Source organism: Mustela nivalis (genome assembly GCF_964662115.1).
Source record: "Mustela nivalis genome assembly, chromosome: 16".
Taxonomy (NCBI): domain Eukaryota; kingdom Metazoa; phylum Chordata; class Mammalia; order Carnivora; family Mustelidae; genus Mustela; species Mustela nivalis.
In genome coordinates this window covers 22,898,646-22,913,016 of record NC_139035.1, presented here as the reverse complement: position 1 = coordinate 22,913,016, position 14,371 = coordinate 22,898,646, and the positions used below count along the sequence as shown (strand labels likewise).

At 43.3% G+C, this 14,371-nt stretch overlaps 1 protein-coding gene across 7 annotated transcripts in view; it reads right to left on the bottom strand.

Moving 5' to 3' along the window:
* Positions 1-14,371, bottom strand: part of NPHS2 (NPHS2 stomatin family member, podocin) — a 31,241-nt gene that overhangs the window by 11,189 nt on the left and 5,681 nt on the right. For 5 of the 7 annotated variants that reach the window (XM_082704120.1, XM_082704121.1, XM_082704119.1 and 2 more), the window contains 2 exons: positions 8,789-9,430; positions 4,030-4,133 (listed from right to left, as the gene is read on the bottom strand). In XM_082704120.1, coding sequence (XP_082560246.1) covers positions 4,030-4,133; positions 8,789-9,056 — 372 coding nt within the window. In that variant the 5' untranslated portion in view covers positions 9,057-9,430. The remainder of the gene's footprint in view (positions 1-4,029; positions 4,134-8,788; positions 9,431-14,371) is intronic. The other 2 variants (XM_082704122.1, XM_082704124.1) reach the window with 1 other exon arrangement.

The window sequence follows — 14,371 nt, the reverse complement described above, 5'->3', positions numbered from 1 at the left end:
AAAAAATTTCTATTAACATTTACATTTCCAGAATGTACACTTAGTAAAGGTAGAACTTCAGAAACCAGTGCAAGTATATTGGCCCTGTTAATTTTTGAGCCCATGAACAGAATTTTGATTAAAGAGTCATGATGATCTAAAAAATAATGCTTCTACGATGTCCAACATACAGAAATCAAGAAAATCACAGTGTGTTTAATCTTGTAGTTTGCTGTAACTTCTCCATTATTAGCTTTTATAATGATCCCACATTTGCTATTTAATGGAAAGAGGGAGTATATTTTAATACCTCATGTGATAATTGTTTCAAACTGCAATTTCTTCTGAGGTTGATTCACAATGATTCAACTAGATCTCAATTTGCCAATTGCCATTGGTGATCGTGTCTAGAAAAATGAAAATTGTGTAGCATTTTTAAATGACACAAAGGAAGATTCTCTTTGTGTAGAAATATCTGTATGTTAGAAGAGAAACAGGGAAGTTAACACATACTACTTCAAAAATAAACTTCATTTTTTCTGGCCCAGTATCAAAATCTGGGTTCTACTGTTTGCTTATCATTAGTTTATTTGGTCTGTTGATTTGTATATGTGCCCCACCTGTGAACTCTTGTTGAATGAACAAATGAATTATTTGTGACTGTAGACATGCTTTCCTTCTTCATCCTTCCTCCACTTTGGAAAGCTCCACTGAATAATAATTAGTCAAATATGAAAATGCAGTAAAAAGACAAAAAGTAACACATTTTGAAGTGTGATTCCTAAGGGAAGAGCTCCGCCCCCCCCTCCAAAGTCCCTTGGGACATGGCTTGTTGATCTTTCTGAGGTTTATAAGTCCTGTACCTGAATCCTGCCTTTCTTGTTGAAACAATGAATGAGAAGGAATGCCTACCTAGATTTGTCTCCTAGAGCAGGCCCCCGGCATCTCTGATTTCCTGGTCCCCTGGCATTACTTGTTTCTTTTCTGCCTTTACTGGAAGAAACAAATTCTTCCTAGAGATGCAGAGGAGACTTACTTCTTTGAGATCTTGCTCAAATGTTACACATCATTCTGCTTTTGTATCCTGTACCTAATTGACTTTAAGGTTTACCATCCCCCCCCCAAAGGTTTATTTAATTATTTTAGAGAGGGAGAGTGTGTGCACATGTGCATGTATAGGCAGGGGCCGAGGGAGAGGGAGAGAGAATCCTTAAGCAGGCTCCCTGCTGAGCACACAGCCCAATCTGGGCTTGATCCTAGGACCCTGAGATTGTGACCTGAGCCAAAATCAAGGGTCGTGTGCTTAACCCACTGAGTCACCCCAGGCACCCAAGACAAAATGGAATTGAAAACAAACACACAAAAATGTGCTAGTGATAAAGAGGGACACTGTATAACAATAAAAGGATCAGTGTGTTGGGAAAGTATAACAATGATAAACATATATGTACCTAAAAATAGAAATCTAAAATATAAGAATCAAAAATCAAAAGAACTAAAGGGAGAAACAGACAATTCAAGCAACAATAATAATTGGAAAATTTAATATTCCACTTTCAATCATGGAGAGAACAACTAGGCAGAAGATAAACAAGGAAATAAGATTTGAATAACACTATACACAAACTAGACCTAACAGATATCTCCACACAACACCCAACAATAGCAAAATACACTTTCTTCTCAAGAGCACATGAAACATTGGGCTGCCTCTGTGCTTGGTCGATTAAGCATCTGCCTTCAACTCAGGTCATGATACCAGAATACCAGGATTGAGCCCTGTATTGGGCTCCCAACTCAGTGGGGAGTCTGCTTCTCCCTCTGACTCTCACCCCTCTGGTGTCCTCTCTCTCACACTCTCACTCTCTCAAATATATAAGTAAAAATTTCAAAAAAAGGTAAAAAGAACACATGAAACATCTGTAGGATAGATCAAACGTTAGCCATAAAACAAACCTCAATAAATTTAAAGCTATTGAAATTACACAAAGTATGTTATCTGATTACAATGGAATGAAATTGGAAATCACTAACAAGGAAATTTAGGGAATTCACAAATATATAAAAACTGAATGACACACTCTAAAATAACAAATGGGTTGGGGTGCCTGGGTGGCTCAGTGGGTTAAAGCCTTTGCCTTCAGCTCAGGTCATGATCCCAGGGTCCTGGGATCAAGTCCCACACCGGGCTCTCTGCTCAGCAGGGAGCCTGCTTCCTCCTCCTCTCTCTCTCTCTCTCTGCCTGCCTCTCTGCCTACTTGTGATCTCTGTCAAATAAATAAAATCTTTAAAATAAAAGAAATCTTATTTAAAATAAATATAATAAATAAATATATAAAATAAATAAAAGATAAATATAATAATATATAATATATAAATAAATAAAATAAAAATAAATATAATAAAATAAATCTTATTTAAAATAAATCTTAAAAATAAAATAACCAATGGATCAAAGAAGAAATCAAAAGAGAAATTAGAAAATAGTTTGAGTTAAATGAAAACAAAAACTTAGATACCAAAACATGAGGGATGCAACTAAAGCAGTGCTTAAGAGGAAAATTTATAGTATAGATGCCTATGAAAAAAAGATAAAAAATAAAACCCCAGTTGTCTACTGTAAGATGCTGGAAATAGAAGAGCAAACTAACTCTAAAGCAAACAGAAAGAAGAAATTAATGGAGATTAAAGTGGAAATAAATGAAATAGAAAATAGAAAAACAATAGAAAAATCAACCCAAAGCTCATTCTTTGAAAAGATCAACAAAATTGACAAATATTTAGTTAACTGGACCAGGGAGAAAAAAAGAAGACCCAGATTTCCAAAATCAGGAATGAAAAAAGGAATTACAGGAACATCACTACTGTGAGTACTCTGTACTCCTTAGAGGGGGAAAATTTAAAAAAAGATAATAAAAGAAAATACTATGAACATCTATATGCCTCTAATTAGATATAACTTAGGTGAAATGGACAAATCCCGGTATAGTTGCAAGTACTAAACTGACCTGAGAAAAAAACAAACTGAAAAGACCCAGAAGTAAAAGACTGATTAGCAGTTTTGAAATTTCCCACAGAGAAAAGTCCAAGACTAGATGGTTTCACTGATGAATCGTGCCAAACATTTAACAAGCAAGTAATACCAGTTCTTCACAAATTCAGAAAGAGAAGAGCAGAGAAATCTGTCCAACGCTTCTCTGAGACCAGTATTTCCTGATGCCAAAACAAGAGATCGACATCACAAGGAAACTAGACCAATACCTCTTATGAATAAAGATGTAAAACCCTCCACAAACTACCAGCTGCCTGAACCTGGGAACATAAAAAGAGGATTAGACACCATAACCAAGTGGGATTTATAACTAGGAACACACAGTTGGTTTAACATCCAAAATTCAATGAATGTGATACACCATCTCAATAGAATAAAGGGCAAATAGCACGTGATTATCTCAATGGATGCAGAAAAGGCACTGGACAAAATCCAATACCCTTCTGTGAAGAAGGATGGCTGGGCGGTGGGATGGGCGCTGGGGGCAGAGGAAGAAGAGGAGGAGGGTAGAGGGGGAGGGGCGTGCATGAGAAGTGCCATCAGCAACGGTCCCAGCAGCTCCTGTAGCCTTCCAGTCAAGGACTTGATCTTCCCAGGCAGCTCCGCCAACGACAGCAATGGCAGGGGTACTCAGGCCTGGCCATTTCTGCCCATCACGGAACTCCTCTTTGAAGCAGACTTTGCTCTGGAGTTTCCCCTCAGGCTGGCCAACACTACACCCCAGTCTGAGGCTCTTTCTGTCCCATCCTTCCTTCACTTCTCATAGCGCAGGTGTCAGACCTGCATCATTGTCTGACGGCTCTCTCTGCCTACCCTTACTCTCTCTTCCTTAATCTTTCACAGACAATGCCTCCCAATGATTCCCAATGACTCCCAGAGGAGTGGGGGTGAGGCCATTCCATGCAGAGCAGACAGCACGTACCAAGTCACAGAGGACTGGACCTGGGGTCAGTGAGAGGCACCAAGAAATTCCTTTCTGGGCTCTCATGGAATCTTACCTTTATGCAGAACCAGATCGAAAAAGGGAAGGTCACGATGATGAAGAGCAAGGATGTGAGGACAAGGAGCCATTCACAGACCCCTAAACCTGAAGACTTGGTACCTAAAACAAAACAAAACAAAACAAAGGGAAAAGAATACTTACACTGGAAATGTTACCATATTCACTGACCAGTACTTGTTCGTCCAATTCTTGGTAGGAGGGTCAGAGCAATGTGTAGACTTTGCTAGAAATTTAGAGGGAGCTGGATATCAGTGGTCAGTTCACATGATGGGACATTGTCTGGGCAGGGCTCTGTGGGGCTGTGGAAAGTGGAACAGACTTCTGGAAAGGCCATAGTGGGGTACCTGAAAAAAGCACAGAATCTTGGCAGAAGGTCTGGATCGAGTTCTGGCTCCACCATTTTCTGTCCAGTGAACTTAAGCAAAGCACATGACCTCTTCAAACCTGTTTCACTGGGGTGCCTGGGTGGCTCAGTTGGTTAAATGTCTGCCTTGGGCTCAAGTCATGATCCCTGGGTCCTGGGATCAAGCTCTACATCAGGCTCCTTGCTCAGGGGGGAGTCTGCTTATCTGTCTCCCTCTGCCCCTGATTGTGTGCTCTCTCTTTCTCTTTCTCTCACTCACTTTGTCTCTCAAATAAATAAATAAAATCTTAAACAAACAAACAAAAAAAACAAAAAACAAAAAAACAAACCCAAAACCCGTTTCCCCATCTATATGGTGGGGATGTTAACTAGCTCATAATAACTATCTCATAACTCTCTCATGAGATAGTTTTTATAGCATTGATATAAATAGGAAATTTCATATTTACATAAAAATCACTTAAGTGTACTTATTGGGTATCAAGTATTAATTCTTATGTGTTTCAAACCACATAGGTGCCTCATCTTCCTGGAAATGACTTCCCCATCTACTACCTGCCCCAAATGTCTCAAATTCCTCCATTAGTCTCTTCTTTGGATTAGGGTGTGGCTCTCCAGATAGTCTTTGAAAAAATCATCCCTATGGGGTAATATCAGCCTTGTAGCATCTATAAATTAAAGTAATGAGGTACTGGACTGCAGAACTCCAGATTGCTTGAATAATAAAGGAAAATGTTTCAGGAAAAGCTAATCAGAAGAACACAAGCCTCCTGGGTTATTTACGTTGTATCCCTAAGGGCCTAGAATAGTGCCTGACCCAATATAGGTGCTCAATAAATATTTGTTGACTTGTAAGGATGAAAGAGAAATAGATAGTGAAAATTATTTAAATGTATTAGTTATGGAAACCTCAAGAATTTTAATCTCCAGGTCCTGGGAAGCTGGCCAAAGGGATGCTGTTTCTGAGTTTAAAAACATCATGGATGACCAGAAGTTGCCTATTTTCAAGGAATGGGGGGGGGGGGGGACTAGTTGGTAGCCTTGAATATTTGATTTCTGTGACTAGAAAATAATTGGAAAGGTCATCAACAAATCAATCACTTGCTACACAAGCATCAGCCCAAAATTAACATCAGCACTAAATGCTGAAGTACGGTAGTTCCTAAAAAGTGTGTCTCATCAAACAAAAAAAATAGCTCAGCGGGCTCCACAAGAGTTCCCTCTCCAAACAAGTTTAGGAAATCCTTTGTTCCCTGTCCTACTTCTAGAGATCCCCTGTTCATATGCATATTGAGGTAGAAGAATCCCTGCAGTAAAGAAGCATTCTTAGCTTTGTTTAACCTAAGATTTCCCAAACATTTGACCAGGCAGTGTTTTCTCCAAGGAAATTCATGTCCCATAATATTTATTTCTCACACAATCTATTTTGGGAAATGCTGCTTTATCAAAATCATGTTGGTTTTGTACAATATTCTTCCTTAAGGACAATAAGGGTGGTATTACCATGTTTAATTAGTTTATAAACGTATTTTAATTGCCAGTGGTGACCTTGGCAAGTAAAAAGAAATAAATACACCTACGGACAAAATAGCATTTTATAAGGGAAGAAAATCCTCAAAATGCCTTCACAGAGGAGTTAGAGATGTGAACAAAAAAACTGATATTTAATACCCCAAATCTAACTTATAGCTTTACTCACAAAGTATTGTTCTCTTGGAATGAGTTCCTTGAATAGTCAGTTTGTTTGGTTTAAGTGAATAGTGAAAATATTAAATGTTAAGGGAGAGAGAGTCTTAGATAGGCCATAGTCTAAGAAGCTCCAACATTTTGGTAAGGTGAAGCTCTTTTCATCTCTCCCTGTCTATTTTTTTTTTTTTAAAGACTTTATTTATTTGACAGAGATCACAAGTAGGCAGAAAGGCAGGCAGGGGTGGGGGGAGCAGGCTCCCTGCTAAGCAGAGAGCCTGATGCAGGGCTGTGATGAGGGAGCAGGAGGCTGGCTGAGGACAAAGCAAAAGCTGGCGCCTTGCACCCCCCCTTTCATCCGCTCGCCTCCATATGTGTAGCATTCCTCAGGCACCCCTGACTGCCATAAAATGATAAATAGTTAACTTGCTGAGATCACAATCCTGCAAGACAGGAGTCTCCCTTGGTTTGCAAATGTCCTTGAGATTACAACAAAGAAGTTACCTTATCAGTAGCCCAATTTCCAAAGACACAGAACTCCGTTCCTCAAGCCTAATGTCACCCTCCCCTCCATAAAAAAGCGAAGGAGGTGGAAGTAGAAGGAAAAGTAAATAAAGTTAAATTTCTTCTAAACCTAAATCTCATTAACAAGGATGCTTGATAGCAGGAATGTAACATTCCACCAGACTTCCAATTGTCTTTACTTGATAGCAACTAAGCCTTCAATATCCTGATAGTATTCTTTGCCCCAGTAGCCCTTCTGAACACCCCTTTGTCCTCACCTACCCAACTCCTGTGTATATAACCAACCACTCCTAACAACCTGGGGCAGCCGCATCTCTGCCTGCCCACGGACCCTGTCCCCGTGCTCTAATAAATCACCTTTTGCACCAACGATGTCTTAAGAATTCTTTCTTTAGTCGTCGGCTCCGAACCTCCTCACCCCACCGAACCTGACTTAGGTTCTGGGACTTCATCAGCTGGATCCCAGGACCCTGGGATCATGACCCGAGCTAAGACAGAGGCTTCACACACTGAGCCACCCAGGTGCCCCCATTTCTCCCAAGTCTTAAGTCTTAAGGAGCCTGGCTGAGGGACCATGGTGCTAGATGAGCAGGAGGAGGGGCTGTTGCTCCTCTACCTTCCAGGACCCTTGGAAGCCACAGAAACTTCCCAGACAAGGGCTCAGCAAGGCCACCTCATTCTCAATGGGACTTCACGTCTATTGCTTAGGGTCTTGGGCTCCAGTCACTTTATAGCTGGAGAGACTGAGGAAGGTCGGCAAATTCCTTGCCTGAGGCCACACAGATGGTAGCGGTGCTAGGACTCTGAGGAGGAAGCAGGGGCAGCACCATGCAAGGAGGGGCGGGCTCTGGAACTCCCTCCCTCCCCCGCTTCCAGCTGTAGGTCTTTGGCAAGGCACTTAATTTCCCTGCAAGTTTCCCTATCAGCCATGTGGAAACAATAATAATACTCAGTAAAACACAGAGTGTGTGCCTGGCAGATATTAAAGGGGGGCTCCGTTCCTTGCTTACCCCAACTGATGTGGTCTGAAGCACTATACCTACAAGACAGCTCACCTCAGCAATACTGCAGCATTGAACCTAACAAACCCGAAGTCTCTGACGGATGAAAAGGCATCAGTTGGGCCAAACAGCATTAAGATGATCCATATAAACTGCACCAACTGCACGAATCTTTGTCAAATCATACCTTTCAATGCTCCCACATATACTGCATTGCTGGTAACTAGGAAATGATGTTAAAATTTCATAGCCCGCAGAAAGCAAAATAACACTCGCTTCCTTACCGACTTTCCGTTAGACCTCTGCCATTCTACACTAAAGGTGTAAGGCATTTTTTTCTTCCATTTACTCTAAAAAGGATTGGGAACAGATAAATTTGTATCTAAGAGTTGCTCCACCCACAGAAGCCAAAAAGACATCTTTTCCCCTTGAGTCCTTCCTTTGGTCTAACCTTCCTCTATTTTAACTTGCAAGGATTCTGTTCAAATTGGGTCTGTTCTTTGCTCCCAGCTCTGTGCAAGGTGCTTTGAGTGCCACATCTCCTTTTATCCTCACACCTGCCCTCCCAGGTAGGTACAGTTGTTATCCCCCTGGCATAGCTGGTGAAGGCCGCACCTCTGATCCCATGGCTAGCTAGCTGTGGTTTAAATTCAGGTCTAGCTCTTCTCCACTTGGCTCCGCTGCCAAATGATCACCCTGAAGAAAGGTTAAAGTACTTTTAGGTAAGACGGAGGGATGGGGATGCTGGGGGCGAGGGGGGGGGGGCGGGAATAAGCTGCTTATTCGCCCAGAACCACCAGTTCTTGAATGTCTGCACTTAGTCTAGGTGCCCATACACTCTTCCTTGGCCACAAAAACCCCTGCAAGATTCCTTTGCCAGAAGTGCTCGTTGGTCCCCAACCTGGACTACTCTCCCTCCCACCTGTCATCCAAGGCTAGCCTCTGAGACCAACAGTATTTTGTTGATGTCATCTGTATTTCTTCTGATGTATTTGGGTCCCCATCACTGGGAAGGAGGATGGCGGGTCCTAACTCAGGCCTTTCATTTTCTGGGAATCTGAGCAGGTCCAGCAGGCTGCTCTGGCCTTGGTGGCTCCCAGCGCCGTGACTCGTTCCCCTCGACCTGCTGTCCCTTGGGTACCATGCGGAAAGGCCACCCCATTTCCCGCATCTCGGACCTGCTATACCTTCCTCGGGCCGCTCGCTCTCCAGCAGCGCCACCACCTCGGTGCCCTCCTCACCGGAGCCCCGGACCTCATCCACGTCCACCACGGTGGCTGCGGGCGCGGGGGATTCCCCCCGGCTCCCCGGCTGCTCGCGCCCGGCGTCCCGGCGCCCACGGCTTCCACCGCCCCTCTCGGCCCTCGCCCTCTTGTTCTCCTTGTGGGGGGACCTGCCGTTTCTTCCATAGGCCTCTCTGGAGGAGCTCCGAGCCCTCCTCTCCATCGCTGGGAGCCAGCCCGGGAGCGCTGTCGGGGCAAAGTGACCCTCAGGCACTACCGGGGAAGGTAATGACCGCGGGCGGGGCGCGGGGCGGGGCGCGGGACGGGGCGGGGGCTCTGCTCGCCGGGAGGCAGGACCGCGGGTACCAGTCCCCGGGTCTCCGGGGATCTCCCGCGACGCGTTTGCGTGAAGGCGGTGTGCCGCTTCGTGGTGTTTGAACGCGGGTTTCTACAGACGGCGATCTGAGCCGTGCAGCAGGTTCAATGGTCTGAGCCACCCCCGAGGCCCGCAAACCGCCGAAGGGGCTGGGGGCTCCGCGCGGAGTTCGTGGACACTGGAGGGACTAGGGGATGTGGTCCGCGTGCAGCGCCAGGCAGCTGGAGGGGAGAGAATAGGTCGCCGAATTAGGTCTTTAAGGAAACATTAGAAACTTCTCCCCAAGCGCCCCCCTCGCCCTCCCGGAGGCTTGCCGAGGGCGCCTTTCCCCTCCGCCTCACTTTTTTTTCTTTTTATTTATTTATTAAAAAAAAATTTTTTTTTTCAGCATAACAGTATTCATTATTTTTGCACCACACCCAGTGCTCCATACAATCCGTGCCCTCTCTAATACCCACCACCTGGTTCCCCCAACCTCCCACCCCCTGCTTTATATCCTGGCCCTACTCTTTGCTTTACCAGCGCTGTCGGTTGGGCGACAGCATTTACATTTCAAAGGTTGTTGGGGGGGTGGGGGTGGGAAAACTCTTCTAGGCCCCTTTCCTCTCTTTCACATGCACACACTCTTTTACTTGCATTTATATTTATTTTTATTAGCTTACGATTGTGCTTACTAATGTTTAAGCCTGTTGCTGATGTCATGCTTCTTGAAGAATTGTAGAAGGGAAGGGATCTGCTTTAACTTTTGTTTTTAGGAAGGGGATGCTTTTGCTCTTGGCTATTCCTTGTTTGCCTGTCTGCTTGATGAAGGCCTGACTTGGACTTTGTCAAGGTTCGTTGGCCACTCTCCATCCAGCAGCGAACTGGGGGAGCTGCCCCACTTGCTTCTGAGGAGCTTGAAACATGAAATACATTTATTTACCCTTTACCCTCTGTTAACCACTTGTCTCTCACTGAATGGGTAACCCTTCAAATTCAAGATTTATGAGTCTATTCCAAGCTCAGATCAGGATGGCAGAAATAAGGTTCATTTATTTGTATTTTTCAAGATTTACTGAGTTCACACAGGTGTTCCTCTCAAAAACCTTATTAAAGAAAGAGGACCGAAGTAACTTATGTGACTCTGAAAAAACCATTGCACTTCTTTCTTCCATCTATTCCAAGTTAGGCCACTGGGGATAGAATAATTATAAGATTGGTAATAGAATAATTTAAATAGATTTGTTTTTACTCTCCAAACCTGATTATTGTGTGCATGATGTAAGGGAGGCAAATGTTTCCTTCGAGCTCCTGTCTCAATTAATAGTTCCTGCCTATTAACAGACCTTTAAGTCTGTTATCCACTTGGAATTGATGTGTGTGTTTCATGGAAGGTAGAAGTGCATTTTCCTTCCTTCCCCAGTTGTCCCAGCACAGGCGACTGGAAAGACCTGCTTCTCCCTGCCCCATGGTGGTGTCGGCTTGTACGCCAATAATCAGGGACCCACAAAGGGGCCTCTTAAATATTTGTTGGGTCTGGCCTGAAATAAATCAGCATTTGTTAGGTATCTATTTATAAGTCCTGCTATGTTTTTGAAGGAAACTCAGTTATTAACAACTTGTATCTCCTTTAGTATCCCCCACCCTGAGAGATTGTAAGATGGTCTTCAGGGAAATACTGCACAGTCACGGAATCTTTGCTCAAATTTTGTGTGCTTTTTGAGCCACTGGCCCATTGTTCATTGTGAGGACGCACGCCAAAAGAGGGCCCTGTTTGTCCACGTGAGCAAGGGAGGGCCCGGCCCTTGAAGGAAGACAGCCTGTCTGAGGGCCTGTCTGCCTTTGATGGCAGGACTTCCCCTGCAGGACTCCAGTGTTCCCTGCCTTGGGCCCTGTTGTTCATTCCTTCTCTCCTGTCCAGTGGGCCAGAGCCAGAGTCTGGGCAGTCATGAACGCACGGCTCCTCTTTAGGAGGCTCCAGGACAGGCCAGGCCCAAACTCACAGAACCGAGCATGGTGGAAGCCAGGTTTCTCAACGCTGGCACCACTCACAGTGTGGGCCAAATAACCCGTTGTGGTAGGGATCTGTCCTGTGCCTCATAGGATGTCGAGCAGCATCTCTGGGCTCTACGCTCTCTCTAGGTGCTGGTAGCACCCTCCCCCATTGTGACAACCAGAAAAAGTCTCCAGATACTGCCTGTTATTCCTCTAGAGGGCAAAACAAACCTCCCCCTGTTGAGAACCACTGATCTAGTGCAATCCCACATTTTGTAGATAGGAAGCCAAGGCCACATGAGGGAGATGACTTTCCCAGGGTTACAGCTAGTTGGGGTGAGAAGCAAAGACGCTTACAGTCCACGCACGCAGGGACAGCGGTCTGCTCGGCAGTGCCTTGCCCATGGCATTGTTGGTTTCTGTTTTGGTTTTGGTTCTAGCTCCACATCTGACCCCTCTCTCTCCTGTTTCCACTTTATAGTCCTTTTCCTTTAATTTTGTTTTTCTTATTGCATAACTGAAATGAATTCATGGCTAGAAAACCCAAAGAAGCAGAAAAAAGAAAACAGAAACCACCTTGCCACACAAATTATTAATAATTAATAAAATTAATATTGATTTTATTTAAAAAATAGTTCCTGCCTAGAGCATGACATTGAGAAAAATTCAGAAGCTGCGTTTGGCCCGCAGAGGGAAAAGTATTGTGATTACTTACTTACTCATCAAATGAGCTATTGCAATTAAACATAGTTTATCATTCTGTAAAGATTTCCCTGTTCAGAGAAGCATGAAACTGATTGTAGCATTTATTAATTTTTTCTCAGCATTTGATTCACTTGCAAATTAATTTGATCCAGGGTTGTAGCTGTACATTCCTAAAATAAACTTGCACCTCAATTTTTACTCTAAGAATTGGCCAGATGATAATCTCAAATCTAAACTGTGTCTGCCAATAAGATAGAGGGATTTCTTGCAAGAGAAAAACTGATGAGAAAGTCTAACTTGGCATTAGAGTGCATATTGGGTGCTTCTTCTCAATCTCCTTTGCGGTGGGACCATGGATAAGTTACAGAATCTGTACTTCATTTTCTATATCCACGCATAACAGTAATGCAAGCACCTGCTTATAACACAAGGCTGTCGGGGTTATGGATGGCAATGATGATATCTGAAAAAAAGTGTGGCATTCCATGGAAAAGTTGGTCAATCCAGCATTTCTGAAAGGTGGAGGGGTTGTGGAATGCTGAGGTAGCAGAATGAGTCCCTAGCTGGCTGTACTTACAATGATGTTGCTGTTTTCTTTTTAGATTCCTTTTTAATTGAAAGTATTCTCAGCCCTTTGTTGAAAGTATATGTACACATTTTTGTACTCTTAATACTTTCCTCCTTGTTTGGATTTGTTATGAGACTGGCATCTGTGAGGAGGTTACTGGGAAGGGAAGACCAATTACAGTTGTTTACTTTTGAGTTTGTTTCCAAGACAAAAGGCCATGGATGGTTTCAATGCTTTCTAAATTATAATTATTTCTGTTGAGTGTTTTGAAATTTTATATCCATATGGGTAAATGGAAGGAGTATTGACATGAATTATTTGACCGAAAATCTGGAATTCATTGTCACTAGATAAAATTGCAAATCTTATCATTTTACAGCTGGAAGAAACTACAGGGACTTAATTTGACTTTCTCAACTTGTAGATGGCAGAGAGGCCAAGGAAGATGGTACAGAAGAGTGGTGCTCATGGGAGCTGGCCATGGGCTTTGGGGATGGCAATGGCCAGGGAGCTATTTCTTAGGTAGAGAATCAAAAGAGAATTTGGTAACCATGTGGGTTAATGAGAGAGGTGGTGAGGAGATAGAAGGTGTGAGAAAGGTGGCTATTTTGACCTTTATGGGCCAAGTAGTTGGTCAAAACTGTAGGTATCTCTGCCAGACCCACTTCCCTTTATTATACTGATTTTGCACATATGTGTTCTCACCTTCTTCTCCTGGAGGAAGAAGCTGCTGTTGTCAGCTTGTTAGCCACAGTGGTGAGATAAGACTGACTTGACTTTTCTCTCATTAATTCACTTCACAGAAACTTAATGAGCATCTACTGTGTATTTAGCCCTGCTCACCTCTGAGGATGTAAAGGTAAGATAAGGTAACTGCCCTTGAGGAATTTATAGTGTAACAGGGAGATACAAATGTATAGTCAGGTGTGACTAAGTGAAACTCTCAGTTTCAATGACCAAAAATGTCTCCAGACATTGCCAAGTATCCAATAGGGACAAAATTGCTTCTGGTAGAGTACTTCTGATCTATATGGTACCATGAGGATACAGAGGAGGGAATAATTCTGTTTGGGTGGAATCAGAAGGGACCCAGTTTGAGCCATATCCGGAGATGGGCATGTGGATCCTCAGGTGGGTTTCAAGAACTGAACTTTCCACTGGAAAAGACTGTACAGAAGGTAGAACTTCATATATGTCCAGTTGTTGATGAATTGGTAAAGGAGGAGACCAGAGACATAGGCGGCCCAAGAAATGAAAAGCCTTTAACACCATAGGAGAAAATTTGGATTTTATCTTATAGCAAAAGAAGCTATCAAAGCTTTATAAGCAAAGTGTAATATGGTCAGATTGGCAATTTTGAAAAGTGAGTTTGTAGACAAGATTGAAGGTGAGTTGAAATGGGCAGAGGATGGAGGTAAGAGACCCAATAATCCAGGTGAGAGGGGGATATGAGTTATGTTTTGATGAAAATGTGATGACTCTTAATATTGTCTGGTCAAAGTGATTGGGTGAGTGGGGCTGATGTCCAACTGAGGGGACACAAGGGGTTCCATTTCAGGACTCTGAGATCATAACCTGAGCCAAAGTCAGGAGTCAGATGGTCAACCAACTGAACCACCCAGGTGTCCCAAGTGCACTTTATTTTTTAAAAAGGTTTATTGATTTTTAGAGAGTGGAGGGGAAGGGGCAGACGGAGAGGGAAAGAGAGTCTCAAACAGACTCCCTTCAGAGCACAGAGCTGGATGCAGGGTTCGATCTCAAAACGGTGAGATCATGACCTGAGTAGAAACCAAGAGTTCATTGTCTAATCAACTGAACCATCCAGATGCCCTAAAGTACACTTTATTTAATTATTTAAAATTTTTTATTTATTTGAAAGAGAGAGAGAGAGCCCAAGAGCAGGATGAGGGGCAGA